Source organism: Oncorhynchus tshawytscha, linkage group LG10, assembly GCF_018296145.1.
Source record: "Oncorhynchus tshawytscha isolate Ot180627B linkage group LG10, Otsh_v2.0, whole genome shotgun sequence".
Classification (NCBI taxonomy): domain Eukaryota; kingdom Metazoa; phylum Chordata; class Actinopteri; order Salmoniformes; family Salmonidae; genus Oncorhynchus; species Oncorhynchus tshawytscha.
Genome location: NC_056438.1, coordinates 38,448,494 through 38,465,940, shown reverse-complemented (window position 1 = coordinate 38,465,940; position 17,447 = coordinate 38,448,494). Strand labels below are relative to the sequence as shown.

The 17,447-nt window shown below is 41.5% G+C and overlaps 1 protein-coding gene across 2 annotated transcripts in view; it reads left to right on the top strand.

The window, feature by feature from the left end:
• adcy8 (adenylate cyclase 8 (brain)) overlaps window positions 1-17,447 on the top strand; it is a 253,231-nt gene that overhangs the window by 211,860 nt on the left and 23,924 nt on the right. For both annotated transcript variants that reach the window (XM_024419923.2, XM_024419924.2), the window contains 3 exons: window positions 1,069-1,158; window positions 4,206-4,378; window positions 6,115-6,193. In XM_024419923.2, coding sequence (XP_024275691.1) covers window positions 1,069-1,158; window positions 4,206-4,378; window positions 6,115-6,193 — 342 coding nt within the window. The remainder of the gene's footprint in view (window positions 1-1,068; window positions 1,159-4,205; window positions 4,379-6,114; window positions 6,194-17,447) is intronic.

Sequence of the window (17,447 nt, the reverse complement as noted above, 5' to 3'; positions counted from 1 at the left end):
AATCTTTCTGCCTCTCTGTTGCATGTAGGCTATCAGCCAGCCATACCGAATATTGATGATGTAAATCAGGGATCATCAACTATTTTCTTGAGTGGATGGTTAGGGGACCTGAAAATAATTACAAATAATTTGTAAACTGCAAATTGACTGCAAGAAGTTGACCACAAGAAGCACAAACAAATACAATATTTGACTAAAACACAATGTCAAACCTTTCATTTGTATACTATCACATACATTGGAACATATTTCCAAAATTAAAATTAATTGGAGCTGATATGCTGGTGTTTTTACAGTGTTTTGTGTTTGCATTGCATAGAACGTGAGGGTCCAAATTAAAATCACCTGAACTGAAAAACCAAGGAGGCCTACAAATCTGACTCAGTTACACCAGCTCCGTCAGGAGGCATGGGCCAAAATTCACCCAAGTTATTGTGGGAAGCTTGTGGAAGGCAACCCGAAACCTTTGACCCAAGTTTTAAAAAATGTATGCAATGCTACCAAATACTAACTGAGTGTATGTAAACGTCTGACCCACTGGGAATGTGATGAAAGAAGTAAAAGCTGAAATAAAAAGTGGTGATCCTAACTGACCTAAAACAGGGAATTTTTACTCGGATTAAATGTAAGGAATTGTGAAAAACTGAGTTTAAATGTATTTAGCTTAGGTGTATGTAAACTTCCGACTTCAACTGTAGTTGGCTTGCTACAGACACTTGACTGGTGACCGCATATCAAGCCATGCATGTTTGGATATCTCCGTACAGGGCAAGCTGGGAAAAAAGGCACAACCGGGTGCCTGTGAGCTCCATTCAGGGCTGACCAGGATGGGGTAGGGATGTGGGTGGTGAACTTGACAATGTCACGATGACTTGTGGGCAGTGTGTTCCTAACAACAATGACAATGGTATATAAAATATATATACTTGATGAGTGGTAGGGCAGGTGCTCGTGCTCTCTGCACGTGCCTGTATTTGAGTATTCATTCACTGATCGAGTATGCATACACTGATTATTTATAGAGACAATAATGTACAACACTGATCTCTCTCTATTCCTCTCTTGCAGCTGTGGTGTGATTTTGACAAGTCCAGCACCTTCAGCAACCAGACCTTCAACACATCCACCCCCATCCCTGACATCTGCTACTACCCTGAGGTAACTGTACTAGACAGTAATACTTTACATTAAGTTGGTTTTATACCTGTGTAGTAACACTAACTACAGTACTAACAATATGGTATTAACATGGCATTATTTAGTATTTCAGGGGAACACTTCACAGGGTGCAACTAAGATAACATGTTATCCAGCCACGTAGGCACATGTGTGCCTGGGCCCACCCACTGGGGAGCCCCTCTACTTGCCAATATTCCAAACGGGACATTATTTGAATTTTTACCGAAACATGCAAACACCCTAAGATAGAATTCATAGCTAGCAGTGCATCTGGAAAGTCTGGTGGACGAATTTGGGTTAGGCGGATGCCAGGAGAACCCTACCTGTCCGAATGCTTAGTGCCAGCTGTACAGTTAGGAGTAATGGACTGGGGCTGTTTGTCATGGTTCGAGTTAGGCCCCTTAGTTCCAGTGAAGGGAAATCTTAACTCTACAGCATACAATGACATTCTAGACAATTCTGTGCTTCCAACTTTGTGGCAACAGTTTGGGGAAGGCCCATTCCTGTTTCAGCATGACAATGCCCACGTGCACAAAGCTATGTCCATACAGAATGGTTTGTCAAAATCACTGTGGAAGAACTTGACTGGACTGCACAGAGCCCTGACCTCAACCATTGAACACTTTTGAGATTAATTTGAACACTGAATGCAAGTCAGTCCGAATCAGTGCCTGACTTCACTAATGCTCTTGTGGCTGAATGGAAGCAAGTACCCGCAGCAATGTTCCAAAAATATTGTGGAAAGCATTCCCGGAAGAGCGGAGGCTGTTATAGCAGCAAAGGGGGGACCAACTCCGTATTTTAATGCCCATGATTTTGGAATGAGATGTTCAACGAGCATGTTTCCACATACTTTTGGTCATGTAGTGTATATCTTCTCATCACCCAAGTCCGTGGCTTGCGTCAATGCCATTTCAACTCAGGAAATGAATAGGACTTTAATTTACAACATTGAAATCAAAATCCCAATATAAATGAATTGGCAATTTCCAGCTCAATAAATAAAATAATTTAATTTCCTGAACTTAACTGTTTTTGTGCCCTTCTACTGTATAATGTTCATTAAAGGGGAAATCTGGGACAGCTGAAAGGAAGGGTAGGAGAATTCATGCAGCTATTAACATAGTTGCGGGAAGTAGGGGTGCTAAGGGTGCTGAAGCACCCCTGGAGAATCGGAATGAAAAAATTACAATAATATAATAAATACAGTGGCTTGCGAAAGTGTTCACCCCCTTGGCATTTTTCCTATTTTGCCTTACAACCTGGAATTAAAATATATTTTTTGGGGGGGTTGTATCATTTGATTTACAGAACATGCCTACCACTTTGAAGATGCAAAATATTTTTTCCTGTGAAATAAACAAGAACTAAGACAAACAGAAAACTTAAGCGTGCATAAGTATTCACCCCCCAAAATCAATACTTTGTATAGCCACCTTTTGCAGTAATTACAGCTGCAAGTCTCTTGGGGTATGTCTCTATAAGCTTGGCACATCTAGTCACTGGGATTTTTGCCCATTCTTCAAGGCAAAACTGCTCCAGCTCCTTCAAGTTGGATGGGTTCCGCTGGTTTACAGCATTTTTAAGTCATACCACAGATTCTCAATTGGATTGAGGCCTGGGCTTTGACTAGGCCATTACAAGACATGTAAATGTTTCCCCTTAAACCATGTGAGTGTTGCTTTAGCAGTATGCTTAGTGTCATTGTCCTGCTGGAAGGTGAACCTCCGTCCCAGTTTCAAATCTCTGGAAGACTGAAACAGGTTTCCCTCAAGAATTTCCCTGTATTTAGCGTCATCCATCATTCCTTCAATTCTGACCTGTTTCCCAGTCCCTGCCGATTAAAAACATCCCCACAGGATGGGGTTCTCGGGGTGATGCGAGGTGCTGGGTTTGCGCCAGACATTTTCCTTGATGGCCAAAAAGCTACATTTTAGTCTTATCTGACCAGAGTACCTTATTCCTTATGTTTGGGGAGTCTGCCACATGCCTTTTTGGTGAACACCAAACGTGTTTGCTTATTTTTTTCTTTAAGCAATTCCTTTTTTTTCTGGCCACTCTGTCGTGAAGCCCAGCTCTGTGGAGTGTGCGGTTTACAGTTGTTCTATTGACAGATACTCCAATCTCCGCTGTGGAGCTTTGCAGCTCCTTCAGGGTTATCTTTGGTATCTTTGTTGCCTCTCTCATTAATGTCCTCCTTGCCTGGTCCGTGAGTTTTGGTGGGCGGCCCTCTCTTGACAGGTTTGTTGTGGTGCTAAATTCTTTCCATTTTTTAAATAATGGATTTAGTTTCTGAATGGTTTCTATAACCCAACCCTGATCTGTATTTCTCCACAACTTTGTCCCTGACCTATTTGTAGAGCTCCTAGGTCTTCATGGTGATGCTTGCTTGGTGATGCCTCTTGCTTAGTGATGTTGCAGACTCTGGGGCCTTTCAGAACAGGTGTATATATACTGAGATCATGTGACACTTAGATTGCACACAGGTGGACTTTATTTAACTAATTATGTGACTTGGTTGCACCAGATCTTATTTGTTTTTTAAACAAGTAATTCTTCATTTCACTTCACCAATTTGGACTATTTTGTGTATGTTCATTACATTAAATATAAATATAAATCCATTTAAATTGCAGGTTGTAATGCAACATAGTAGGGAACAAGCCAAGGGGGATGAATACTTTTGCAATGCACTGTATATATCGTTTGATTAATATATTTGTTTTAGTTACAAAAGTATTGCACTGGGCCTTCACTAGTCCTGCAAATGTTTTTTTTATCTCAGCACCCCAACCACCAAACATCTACCCTCGGCTATGGCTATTTACAAACAATGGAGTAAAACGTGCTTATATTTTGGCCTTTGAGGTGCAGTACAACATCACAATCTAAGCTCATGTGGCATTTATAGTTATATTCTTCAAGAACGAATGGCTATATAAAATGTATTTAAAAGTCCAAAAATGTATGTACCAATTCCAGATTACCCCTGTAAGTGTTGTGTGTGTCAATGTTTTCCTCCACAGTATTTTGTGTTCACGGGGGTGCTCGCCATGGTGACGTGTGCGGTGTTCCTGCGACTTAACTCGGTCCTAAAGCTCGCTGTGCTCCTGGTCATGATTGCTATCTACTCCCTACTCACTGAAGCCTTCTACACCTCCCTGTTTTTACGCTACGACTATGTCCACCACAACACAGAGTGAGTGATGTAACATTACAGTGTATCTTAACACCAAAATGCCTTAAATGGTTTGCTCCCAAATATAGGCATTATCTACAATAATTTAGTCAATTAAGATGGTGCGTACCTTTACCTTTCCCAATCACATGTGCTTCTTCATTGCACAAATGAATAACCTCAACCAAATTCCAAACACTGGTGACATCCAGTGGAAGTGGTAGGAACTGAAAACAGGTTCCTAAGAAATATCCCATGGCAATGACAACTCAGGGAACAGACAGAGGCAAAAAAAAATCTGAACAGTTAGTCCTCTGGGTTTTGCCTGCTACATAAGTTATGTTATACACAGACATGATTCAAACAGTTTTAGAAACTTCAGAGTGTTTTCTATTCATATCTACTAATAATATGCCTATCTTATATTCCTGGCATGAGTAGCAACAAGTTGAAATTGGGCACGCTATTTATCCAAAAGTGAAAATGCTGCCCCCTATACAGCTGCCCCCTATACAGAAGCCTCTCCAACATAATCCAGGTAGAATCAGGATTTCACCAGGGCAGCTGTCTAGGCCCCTTACTTTTTCAATCTTTGCTAATGACCTGCCACTGGCCTTGAGTAAATCCAGTGTGTCGATGTATGCAGATGACTCAACACTATACACTTCAGCAACTACAGTTATTGAAATCAATGCAACATTTAACAAAGAGCTGCAGTTAGTTTCAGAATGGGTGGCTAGGAATAAGTTAGTCCTAAATATGAATAATAATCTTCAAAAAGTAAAAGTATTGTGTTTGGGACAAATCATTCACTAAACCCAAAACCTCAACTAAATCTTGTAATAAATATTGTGGAAATTGAGAAAGTTGAGGTGACTAAGCTCCTTGGAGTTACCCTGGAGTGTAAAACGTCATGGTGATAACATGTTGATACAACAGTAGCTACGATAGGTAGAAGTAAGTTTAGCAGGTTCTACAGGTTCTGGTTTTGTTCACCTGGACTACTGTTCAGTCATGTGGTCAGGTGCCACAAAGGTGGACCTCGGAAAATTACAATTTGCTAAGAATAGGGCAATATGGCTCGCCATTAAATGTACACAAAGTGGAGGAGAGATTGACTTCATCACTAGTTGTTTTTGTAAGAAGTGTTTACATGCTGAATGCACCGAGGTGTCTGTTTAAACTACTGTCACACAGCTCGGACACCCATGCATACCCCACAAGACATGCCACCAAAGGTCTCTTCACAATCCCCAAGTCACGAACAGACTATGTGAGGCGCACAGTACTACATAGAGCCATGGATACATGGAGCTCTATTCCACATCAGGTAACTGATGCAAGCAGTAGAATCAATTAATAAACTGATAGAAATACACCTTTATGGAACAGCAGGGACTGTGAATAGACACACACACAGGCACAGAAGACAAGCACTCTAAACACACAAACACATGGATGTTGTACTGTAAATATGTGATAGTGGAGTAGTGGCCTGAGTGAACACACTAAATGTACAGGCGCGTTGTAGGGAAGCGGACTGCACTTGGCTTTAACTTGAGCCGACATCCGCATAGTGTTTACTGTGACTGCGATTCCCTGAGAACGTCGGGAACATTACCTACTCTTTTTCTATTTTACAATACGTCTTGGATTGCATTTTGGCTACTCTACTTGAACTATTCTGTAACTTTTTTCCCTAAGTAGAATTATTTTGAAAATGTATTGTTGCAATAGAAACTGTTTTGTTTCCACAGAAACTTCCTTGGGACAAAAGAGACCTCCTTGCTTCTGATGGCTATGTTCCTCCTTGCTGTATTTTACCACGGGCAGCAGGTAAGCTGATTTTTGCATATTCACTAATGTAATTATTAAGTTATTAGCTAAGGGTTTGCAACAGAACCAATTATACACTATGGGTGTGATAGATGTGAAAAAGTGCTTCCTGGTATATTCAGAGTCAGCAGCTGATGAGGAGGACACATTTCTTTTGAGCTCAATCTACTGAATAGCATCCTTTGATCTCTTTGATCACTTGGTCTGCGCTGGTCAGAGACAGATGGGAGATGAGAATAATTCAACGTCCTTTGTACTGTTGCCATATGAAATTGAAAAAAAGAAATGCCCCCATTTGAAGATCTTCAATGTCATTGAGACACTCTTGTCAATGGCTTTCTTTGATTTTAGCGCTTTGTCAGTTTGTTGAGTCAAAGCGTCTGTTACGTATTTAGATGCATGGATAAGGCAGAGAGACAAAGTCGTGGGTTCGGAATTAATGCTTTACAGGACAGCTTCTACCTGAGAAACTGGAAGGATTCACATGTAAAGTTATACATATGATTGGTATGGTCTGTGTGCCAAATGAAAAGGAATCTTTGATAAGAATAATAATCACAGTATTTTTAAAAATGATATACTGTATGTGGTTGTATATTCTTATAGAAATATATCAAATGACCTTTTGTCAAATTCTAGATAAACTTACATGTAGATGAAATCAAAATGGACAGAATGTAGTCAGATGTACCAGCTTCGTTACTCCACTATAATTAAGGTAGCCGGATATTTATACACAGACCACAGACCAGGGCTTAATAAACCGTTTGACAAAGCCCCTGCTAATAAACTCTTGTTAAAAGTTGATTTGTGGAATTTCTTTCCTTCTTATTGCCTTTTAGCCAATCATTTGTGTTGTGAGGAAGATAGCCCTCTTTGGTAAAAGACCAAGTCCATATTATGGCAAGAACAGCTCAATTAAGCAAAGACAAACAACAGTCCATCGTTACTTTAAGACATGAAGGTCAGTCAATCCGGAACATTTCAAGAACTTTGAATGTTTCTTCAAGTGCAGTTGCAAAAACCATCAAGCACTATGATGAAACTGGCTCTCATGAGGACCGTCACAGGAAAGGAAGACCCAGAGTTAACTCTGCTGCAGAGGATAAGTTCATTAGAGTTAACTGAACCTCAGATTGTAGCCCAACTAAATGGTTCAGAGTTCAAGTAACAGACACATCTCAACATCAACTGTTCAGAGGAGAATCAGGCCTTCATGGTCTATTTGCTGCAAAGAAATCACTACTAAAGGACACCAATAATAATAAGAGACTTGCTTGGGCCAAGAAACACAAGCAATGGACATTAGACCGGTGGAAATCTGTCCTTTTGGTCTGATGAGTCCAAATTATAAATTTTTGGTGACACTGTCAGTAATTTATTTAGAATTCAAGGCACACTTAACCAACTTGGCTACCACAGCATTCTGCAGCGATACCCCATCCCATCTGGTTTGCGCTTAGTGGGACTATTATTTGTTTTTCAACAGGACAATGACCCAAAACACACCTCCAGGCTATGTAAGGACTATTTGACCAAGAAGTAGAGTGATGGAATGCTGCATCAGATGACCTGGCCTCCACAATCACCCGAGCTCAACCCAATTGAGATGGTTTGGGATGATTTGGACCACAGAGTGAAGGAAAAGCAACCAACAAATGCTCAGCATATGTGGGAACTTCTTCAAGACTGTTGGAAAAACATTCCAGCTGAAGCTGGTTGAGATAATGCCAAGAGTGTGCAAAGCTGTCCTCAAGGCAAAGGATGGCTACTTTGAAGAATCCAAAATATATTCAGATTTTTTTGTACACTTTTTTTGTTTACTACATGATTCTATGTGTGCTATTTCATAGTTTTGATGTCTTCCTTATTATACTACAATGTAACAAATAAAGAAAAATGAGTAGGTGTGTCCAAACTTTTGACTGGCACTGTATATGTTTACATTACTTATTTTATTGATTTCCCACCATTTTGTCAGAAGACAACCATTCAGATCTTCCTAGGACCATTTAAAGTTCCTCTGTCGAATAAACTTGTTTGCATCCCTCTGGTGGCCAGCAGCATCATTACATCGATTTATAGCGCTTCACTTCAACTTTACGTCAAAGGAGCGGTCCATAGAAAAACATTTATCCAACTGCTTCACGATACAGACATGGCAAAGCAATTGCAGAATTTGTCTCGAGCAGGCAGATCTAAATATAGAACTTTAATAGCTCTACGATAAAGTCATTTTGTGTGGAAGTAAAACATTGCAGATGCATTGCTTATGCTCAGAACGAAAAAAATTGAGCTCTTTACAAAGCCCTTCTCCCCTTACCTATAGGAGTGTCGCATGCTGTTTAAATAGCCCAAATGTTGATTTAAATGTTCACAATTTTAATTGATTTTGACTATTACTAATGTCATGATATGTTTGGTATCAAGAACTGTATACAGTATGGACATTTTATAAAGTATGAAAATCTTTCCAAAAAAAGTGTGTAATCATATCCTCATATTTGTATATGTTTTATGATACTTTTATTGTGTACTAGATCATATGTGTTGAAAATAGTTTTCTTCTCAGACAAACAATTCCAGGTGAAAGGCAAAGGTCATAGCTTTCTAAGGGGGTGGCGGACACTTGACTGCATTCATAAAATATTTCCCTCTTGCTATATTGATGACTAACGCCATAGTGAAACAGTGCAAAACGTTTGTCAGCTCAACTGTTAAATTAGAATTTTAGAATAGAGGAGAGGCGCTGTGATACAAGGTAATCTGTTTTTTTAATGTTAAACTTTCTTTTGGCCTGAGTAACCGCTGATGGCAGAGCATTACACGATGACATGGCTCTATAAAGTACGTAACTGAGCGACGCATTAAATCTGTTTTTAGTTTGGGTACCGTGAAGAAACCCCGCAAACCCTTAACCATGAAAGACAGGCATGCATGTTGTTGATGTTAGTTCTGTGTAAGGGAAAGGTGTGTTTGTTTTCAGCCAGCTGCAGCATTTCTAGGTCTTTCTTTGCTGCCCCTGATCATATTACAGTATGACAATAAGTAAGATTGGACAAGATCAAACCTGAACAACTAGTACAGTTGATCTTTGTGTCAAAAATGCAGAAAATATTTTTACAACAGACATACCCCTCCCCATCTTCACAAGAACTTTGTCAACATGACTTGACCATGATAACTGACCATCCAATGTTACTCCTAGGAGTTTAACTTCTCCAACTTGTTCAATGGTCACTCACTTTATTCACAACTCCAGTTGAGGTGTAGGTCTACAAGAATGCTTTGTTCCAAGTACATTGCTTTTGGTTTTAGATGTATTTAAGATCCGTTTATTGTTAATTACCCATTCTGATAGTAACTCCTTGCTAAGAGTCTCAGTGAGCTCACTGGCTGTAGGTGCTGATGTGTAAAGTGTGTAATCATCAGCATCATTTTAGGTTCATGTAAGACAAGTGGCAAATTATTTGTAAAAATAGAGAAGAGTAACGGCCCAATGCAACTGCCCTGAGGGATACAGCAGTGTGACAAAGCCTCTAGACAGCTCAGCGTTGTTGCTCTGTATAATGTGGAAGGGCATCTTTGCACCTCGAGCTGCCACTTGCTGCATTGCAGGAGCTACTTCTCCTCTCATTGCCATCAAATCATAAGCACCTGTGTGAATTATAATATGTTTGGTGCCATTTCATTTGTTGCTTGACAGACTTTTCATGGCACTTGCTGTTTCGGCACTATAGCTTTCTGACTAACATACCAGGGAATAGCAATTTCTCATTAAATGAAGGCCATAGAGTGCTCTGCCTGTGTGCTGCTGTTGTGGAATGTAGTGTCTGGAGTGATGTTCTTTGGGTGGAGTGGGGTGGAGACCACAGGTGGCCTTTTATTGTATTCCTGGCATGGCACCTGCTGGCGCTGGTGCTCTGGGGCTGTGATGTGAGAATCTTGGGGAGGATGAGTTGTTCTGGGTCTGGTTACTGACCTCGTGAGTTCCTGAGGTTCACTTTGAGAAGAAGTTGTACTGCCGATGAGGGGATGTGAGGGTTATAGTAGGTTCCAGTTGTTCTCTTAGAGTGTGGATGATGGTGTCTCTGTATTGTAGCAAATCTGTGACTGCTGACAACTTCCTTTGTAGCTCCTCCTTGATGTCAGCTACCTCTCTCCTCATGATGCTCTCGACCATTGCCAGTTTCTCTCTCAGCTCTTCCTTATCCTGCCTCAGAACTGTCACCCCACCATTAATCTCATTCACCTCTACTTCCACTAGGGAGATACTCCCAAAGGCTTGGGACAGGTTGTAACTCTCCATGTCTGCTAGGGTGACTTAGTTAGATATGAGGGTGGGGGGACTTTTAGAGAGAGAGAGAGAGAGAGAGAGAGAGAGAGAGAGAGAGAGAGAGAGAGAGAGAGAGAGAGAGAGAGAGAGAGAGAGAGAGAGAGAGAGAGAGAGAGAGAGAGAGAGAGAGAGAGAGAGAGAGAGAGAGAGAGAGAGAGAGAGAGAGAGAGAGAGAGAGAGAGAGAGAGAGAGAGAGAGAGAGAGAGAGAGAGAGAGAGAGAGAGAGAGAGAGAGAGAGAGAGAGAGAGAGAGAGAGAGAGAGAGAGAGAGAGAGAGAGAGAGAGAGAGAGAGAAGTGGCTGGGTAGAGCATTGTTTAAAGTGGCTAGTGATATATTTACATCAATTCCCATGATTAAAGTGGCTGGAGTAGAGTCAGTGTCATTGACAGCGGGGTGAACAGGCAGTGGCTCGGGTGGTTGATGTCCTTGATGATCTTTATATTGATGTCCTTGATGATCTTTACTACCCTCTGGAGAGCCTTACGGTTGAGGGCGGTGCAGTTGCCATACCAGGATACAGCCCGCCAGGATGCTCTCGATTGTGCATCTGTAGAAGTTTGTGAGTGCTTTTGGTGACAAGCCGAATTTCTTCAGCCTCCTGAGGTTGAAGAGGCGCTGCTGCGCCTTCCTCACGATGCTGTCTGTGTGAGTGGACCAATTCAGTTTGTCTGTGATGTGTATGCCGAGGAACTTAAAACTTGCTACCCTCTCCACTACTGTTCCATCGATGTGGATAGGGGGTGTTCCCTCTGCTGTTTCCTGAAGTCCACAATCATCTCCTTAGTTTTGTTGACGTTGAGTGTGAGGTTATTTTCCTGACACCACACTCCGAGGGCCCTCACCTCCTCCCTGTAGGCCGTCTCGTCGTTGTTGGTAATCAAGCCTACCACTGTTGTGTCGTCCGCAAACTTGATGATTGAGTTGGAGGCGTGCATGGCCACGCAGTCGTGGGTGAACAGGGAGTACAGGAGAGGGCTCAGAACGCACCCTTGTGGGGCCCCAGTGTTGAGGATCAGCGGGGAGGAGATGTTGTTGCCTACCCTCACCACCTGGGGGCGGCCCGTCAGGAAGTCCAGTACCCAGTTGCACAGGGCGGGGTCGAGACCCAGGGTCTCGAGCTTGATGACGAGCTTGGAGGGTACTATGGTGTTGAATGCCGAGCTGTAGTCGACGAACAGCATTCTCACATAGGTATTCCTCTTGTCCAGATGGGTTAGGGCAGTGGCAGTGTGGTTGAGATTGCATCGTCTGTGGACCTATTTGGGCGGTAAGCAAATTGGAGTGGGTCAAGGGTGTCAGGTAGGGTGGAGGTGATATGGTCCTTGACTAGTCTCTCAAAGCACTTCATGATGACGGATGTGAGTGCTACGGGCGGTAGTCGTTTAGCTCAGTTACCTTAGCTTTCTTGGGAACAGGAACAATGGTGGCCCTCTTGAAGCATGTGGGAACAGCAGACTGGTATAGGGATTGATTGAATATGTCCGTAAACACACCGGCCAGCTGGTCTGCGCATGCTCTGAGGGCGCGGCTGGGGATGCCGTCTGGGCCTGCAGCCTTGCGAGGGTTAACACGTTTAAATGTCTTACTCACTTCGGCTGCAGTGAAGGAGAGACCGCATGTTTCCGTTGCAGGCCGTGTCAGTGGCACTGTATTGTCCTCAAAGCGGGCAAAAAAGTTATTTAGTCTGCCTGGGAGCAAGACATCCTGGTCCGTGACTGGGCTGGGTTTCTTCCTGTAGTCCGTGATTGACTGTAGACCCTGCCACATACCTCTTGTGTCTGAGCCGTTGAATTGAGATTCTACTTTGTCTCTGTACTGGCGCTTAGCTTGTTTGATAGCCTTGCGGAGGGAATAGCTGCACTGTTTGTATTCAGTCATGTTACCAGACACCTTGCCCTGATTAAAAGCAGTGGTTCGTGCCTTCAGTTTCACACGAATGCTGCCATCAATCCACGGTTTCTGGTTAGGGAATGTTTTAATCGTTGCTATGGGAACGACATCTTCAACGCACGTTCTAATGAACTCGCACACCGTATCAGCGTATTCGTCAATGTTGTTGTCTGACGCAATACGAAACATCTCCCAGTCCACGTGATGGAAGCAGTCTTGGAGTGTGGAGTCAGCTTGGTCGGACCAGCGTTGGACAGACCTCAGCGTGGGAGCTTCTTGTTTTAGTTTCTGTCTGTAGGCAGGGATCAACAAAATGGAGTCGTGGTCAGCTTTTCCGAAAGGGGGGCAGGGCAGGGCAGGGCCTTATATGCGTCGCGGAAGTTAGAGTAACAATGATCCAGGGTCTTTCCACCCCTGGTTGCGCAATCGATATGCTGATAAAATTTAGGGAGTCTTGTTTTCAGATTAGCCTTGTTAAAATCCCCAGCTACAATGAATGCAGCCTCCAGATAAATCGTTTCCAGTTTGCAGAGAGTTAGATAAAGTTCGTTCAGAGCCATCGATGTGTCTGCTTGGGGGGGATATATACGGCTGTGATTATAATCGAAGAGAATTCTCTTGGTAGATAATGCGGTCTACATTTGATTGTGAGGAATTCTAAATCAGGTGAACAGAAGGATTTGAGTTCCTGTATGTTTCTTTCATCACACCATGTCACGTTGGATATGTATACCAAATGCGCTAACAAAAGAAGGAATTTGGACATAAATAACGGACATTATCGAACAAAACATTTATTCCTGGGAGTGCATTCTGATGAAGATCATCAAAGGTAAGGGAATATTTATTATGTAATTTCTGGTTTCTGTTGACTCCAACATGGCGGCTAATTTGACTATTGTTCTGAGCGCCGTCTCAGATTATTGCATGGTTTGCTTTTTCCAGGAATAGCAATTGAATCGATGTGGCTATGTAAAATCACTGGATGTTTTTGGAACTAGTGAACGTAATGCGCCAACGTAAACTCAGATTTTGATATAAATTGGAACTTTATCAAACAAAACATACATGTATTGTGTAACATGAAGTTCTATGAGTGTCATCTGATGAAGATCTTCAAAGGTTAGTGATTATTTTTATCTCTACTTTTTGTGACTCTTGCTGGAAAATATTTGGCTGGAAAAATGGCTGTGTTCTTCTGTGGCTTGGTGGTGACCTAACATAATCGTTTGTGGTGCTTTTGCTGTAAAGCATATTTGAAATCGGACACTGTGGTGGGATTAACAACAAGAGTATCTTTAAAATGGTATAAGATTCATGTATTTTTGAGGAATTTTAATTGAGATTTCTGTTTTGAATTTGGCGCCCTGCACTTTCACTAGCTGTTGTCATATCATCCCATTAACGGGATTTCAGCCCTAAGAAGTTTTTAACCCACTGTCGTCATTGTAAATAATCATTTGTTCGTAACTGTCTTGCCTAGTTAAATAATGGTAAAAAAATAATAATATTCAATAAATTGATTAGACCTAGGTAAATGAGTAATCTCTTAAAATAAGAAAATTGTAAATATAAATGACATTTGTTATAGATGTATTTGACCTTAATATTGCTAGAGACAAATGTAAAACCAGTCATATGGCAGCAAACTGAAGCATATCAACATATTATTTATTCCACTGTATAGTTTATGAAATACTGTTTCATGATGCAGAAGTTCAATCAAATCAAATCAAACTTTATTTGTCACATGCCCGAATACAACAAGTGTAGACCTTACTGTGAAGTGCTTACTAACAAGCCAACAGTGCAGATCAAGAAGAGTTAAGAAAATATTTACCAAATTAACTGAAGTAAAAAATTATAAAAAGTAACACAATAAATAAACAATAACGAGGCTATATACAGAGGATACCGGTACAGAGTCTGTGTGCGGGGGTACAGGTTAGTTGAGGTAATTTGTACATGTAGGTAGGGGTGAAGTGACTATGCATAGATAATAAACAGCGAGTAGCATCAGTGTACAAAAAAAAAAAAGGTGGGCGGGGGGGGGTGAATGTAAATAGTCTAGTGGCCATTTAATTAATTGTTCAGCAGTCTTATGGCTTGGGGTAGAAGCTGTTAAGGAGCCTTTTGGTCCTAGACTTGGAGCTCCGGTACCGCTTGCTGTGCGGTAGCAGCACAAGTCTATGACTTGGGTGACAGGAGTCTCTGACCATTTTATGAGCTTTCCTCTGACGCCACCTATTTATAGAGGTCCTGGATGGCAGGAAGCTTGGCCCCAGTGATGTACTGGGCCGTACGCACTACCCTCTGTAGCACCTTACAGTCAGATGCTGAGCAGTTGCCATACCAAGCGGTGATGCAACCGGTCAGGATGCTCTCGATGGTGCAGCTGTAGAACTTTTTGAAGATCTGGGGACCCATGCCAAATCTTGAGGGGGAAAAGGTTTTGTCGTGTCCTATTCACGTGTGTTTGGACCATGATAGTTCGTTGGTGATGTGGACACCAATAAACTTGAAACTCTAGACCCATCATTGTAAGCCTGCCACACACACACACTATACGATACATTTATTAAACATAAGAATGAGTGTGGGTTTTTGTCACAACCCGGCTCGTGGGAAGTGACAAAGAGCTCTAAAAGGACCAGGGTACAAATAATAATATAATAATAATAATCAATAATTTTGCTATTTATTTAGCAATCTTACATATAAAACCTTATTTGTTCACCAAAAATTGTGAATAACTCACCACGGGTTAATGAGAAGGGTGTGCTTGAAAGGATGCACATAACTCTGCAATGTTGGTTTGTATTGGAGAGAGTCTCAGTCTTAAATAATTTTCCACACAAACTCTGTTCCTGTGTTTAGTTTTCATGCTAGTGAGGGCCGAGAATCCACTCTCTCATAGGTACGTGGTTGTAAAGGGCATCAGTGTCTTAACGGTGCGATTTGCCAAGGCTAGAAACTCTGAGCGCAGCCCTGTCCAGAAATCTGGCAGTGGCTTGTGATTAAATTCAATTTTCACAGAACCGCTTGTTGCAATTTTGATGAGGCTCTCTTGTTCAGATATCGGTAAGTAAATAAAACTTTAAACTCGTCTCTCAATTAAAAAAAACATGTCAATAATTTGCCCCTTGATAACCAGCGCACTTCTTGCATTACATGGTCGCTGCTCATGTCATTGCATTATGCAGAAAATACATGAGAGTTCACGGGTATTGGTTTAACAAAGTTAATCATTTTCACTGTGTCCAGAAAGTCTTTCAAGCTGTCAGGCATTCCCTTGGCAGCAAGAGCCTCTCGGTGGATGCTGCATGTACCCAAGTGGCATCAGGAGCAACTGTTTGCACACCACTCCACTATGTCTCCCTGTCATAGCTTTTGCGCCATCAGTACAGATACATCGGTTCCTCCTTTAAAAGTTGCGAGCTTACACTGCGGGATTTAGAGGTACCCAGCGTCATGGCTTCAGTGCTCCAGACCACCGCAAGGGGGAGTTAGAGCACTCATTATGCATTTGGGTCCCAAGGTTTTTATATGACCAATCATATCGAGTGGTTCCAATGAGGAATTTGACGCGAGCCACCAGTCCCTGTTGACTTTTTTCAGCAAAGATGGCTGACAAAACATTACGGTGGAAGCAAATGTAAGTAATTATAACGTCATAATGAGTCAAATAAAATAAAAATTACATTGAAAGGAATATGTTAATGTAGAGACAATCAATTGTGAATATTTTTTAGTCATAAATCTAATTTATGAAAATTTATGAAAATCGCTATTTAGCTAGTTTTTTTCAGTCACATCCAATACCAGGTGTATCAAATGCAATTATTTGAATTATGCTGTGCCTACATGTATGTATTGCAATTATACACTTCAACCGGGTTTTCTGCTCCTGGGACTTCAATGATTACACATTGTAACTATGAAATAAACTAGAAACATGATTTAAGTAAAGGCTGATTTGTAATTCATATATACAGAAAAAAACAGTATACTTCCTATGCATATCTAACTCCCTTCATCTTTATTAATCTGAGGAGGTTCTCTAAGCCATGTGGACGATTGAAAACAGGGCAGCAAAGTTTGTTTTTCACCAGAACAGTTTAGAGCATATTACTATTTGCCTGTGAATAACCAGACATTCATACAAACTTGCTATGCTGAATTCTTGACGCACAATCGAAGGTGCTGCCATATCCTGCCAGCACTCCCACAAGCGAGCCACTCAGGCGGGAAATGACACATGGAAGAGGGCGAGGAATGAGATGGGAGTAACAATCCAGGTTATTTGCTCTGAGACCGGCATAATAATGTAATGAAACAAGCAGGGAGCAGGTTTCGAACCCTCAACATTCTAGCCCAAAGTCCAGTACGCTATCGACTGTGCCCAAATGTATTAATTGGGGTTGGGTCCGATTGTGGTTAAAAACACTTTATCAATTGGCATCTTTAACATGTGGAAAGGGGAAAAAGTATTATTATTCGTTTTTCACACGAGTAGCAGGCTGTGAATTCTGCTAATAGCGTTTCTAGGATGGGCTATTAGTTGAACTATAGACTATTCAACCTTTACTAAAGAATTGTCTAATAGCCAAGGTAGGTGTGAACCCTCCTCCCCCCTCCCCAACTTGCAACAAATAATTTGTATCTACCTTTCTACATGTTATACCCTTGTTAGAACCAAGTATTGAGTTTTGTTATAATTCATTGGTGTTAGATTTAAAAGGTGATTGGATTGCTCCCTAATTGTAATATTGTTTATGCATTTCTTTTGAAGACATATTTCTTTAATGTATAAGTGAATAGGTTGGTTTACTTTTAAGTTTACGTTTTGACCAGTAAGGTTGCTTGTTAAGCTGCGGCCAATGGGAGTGTTGACCTGGTTAACGGGAGGCCTGGGAAAAAAGAGAGGGAGAGAGACGTTGAGAAAAGGATGGACATTACATTATGACCGTTGGTGAAGAAAAATGGTAAAAGATGACGATAAAAATGGAACAAAACCCATACCTACCG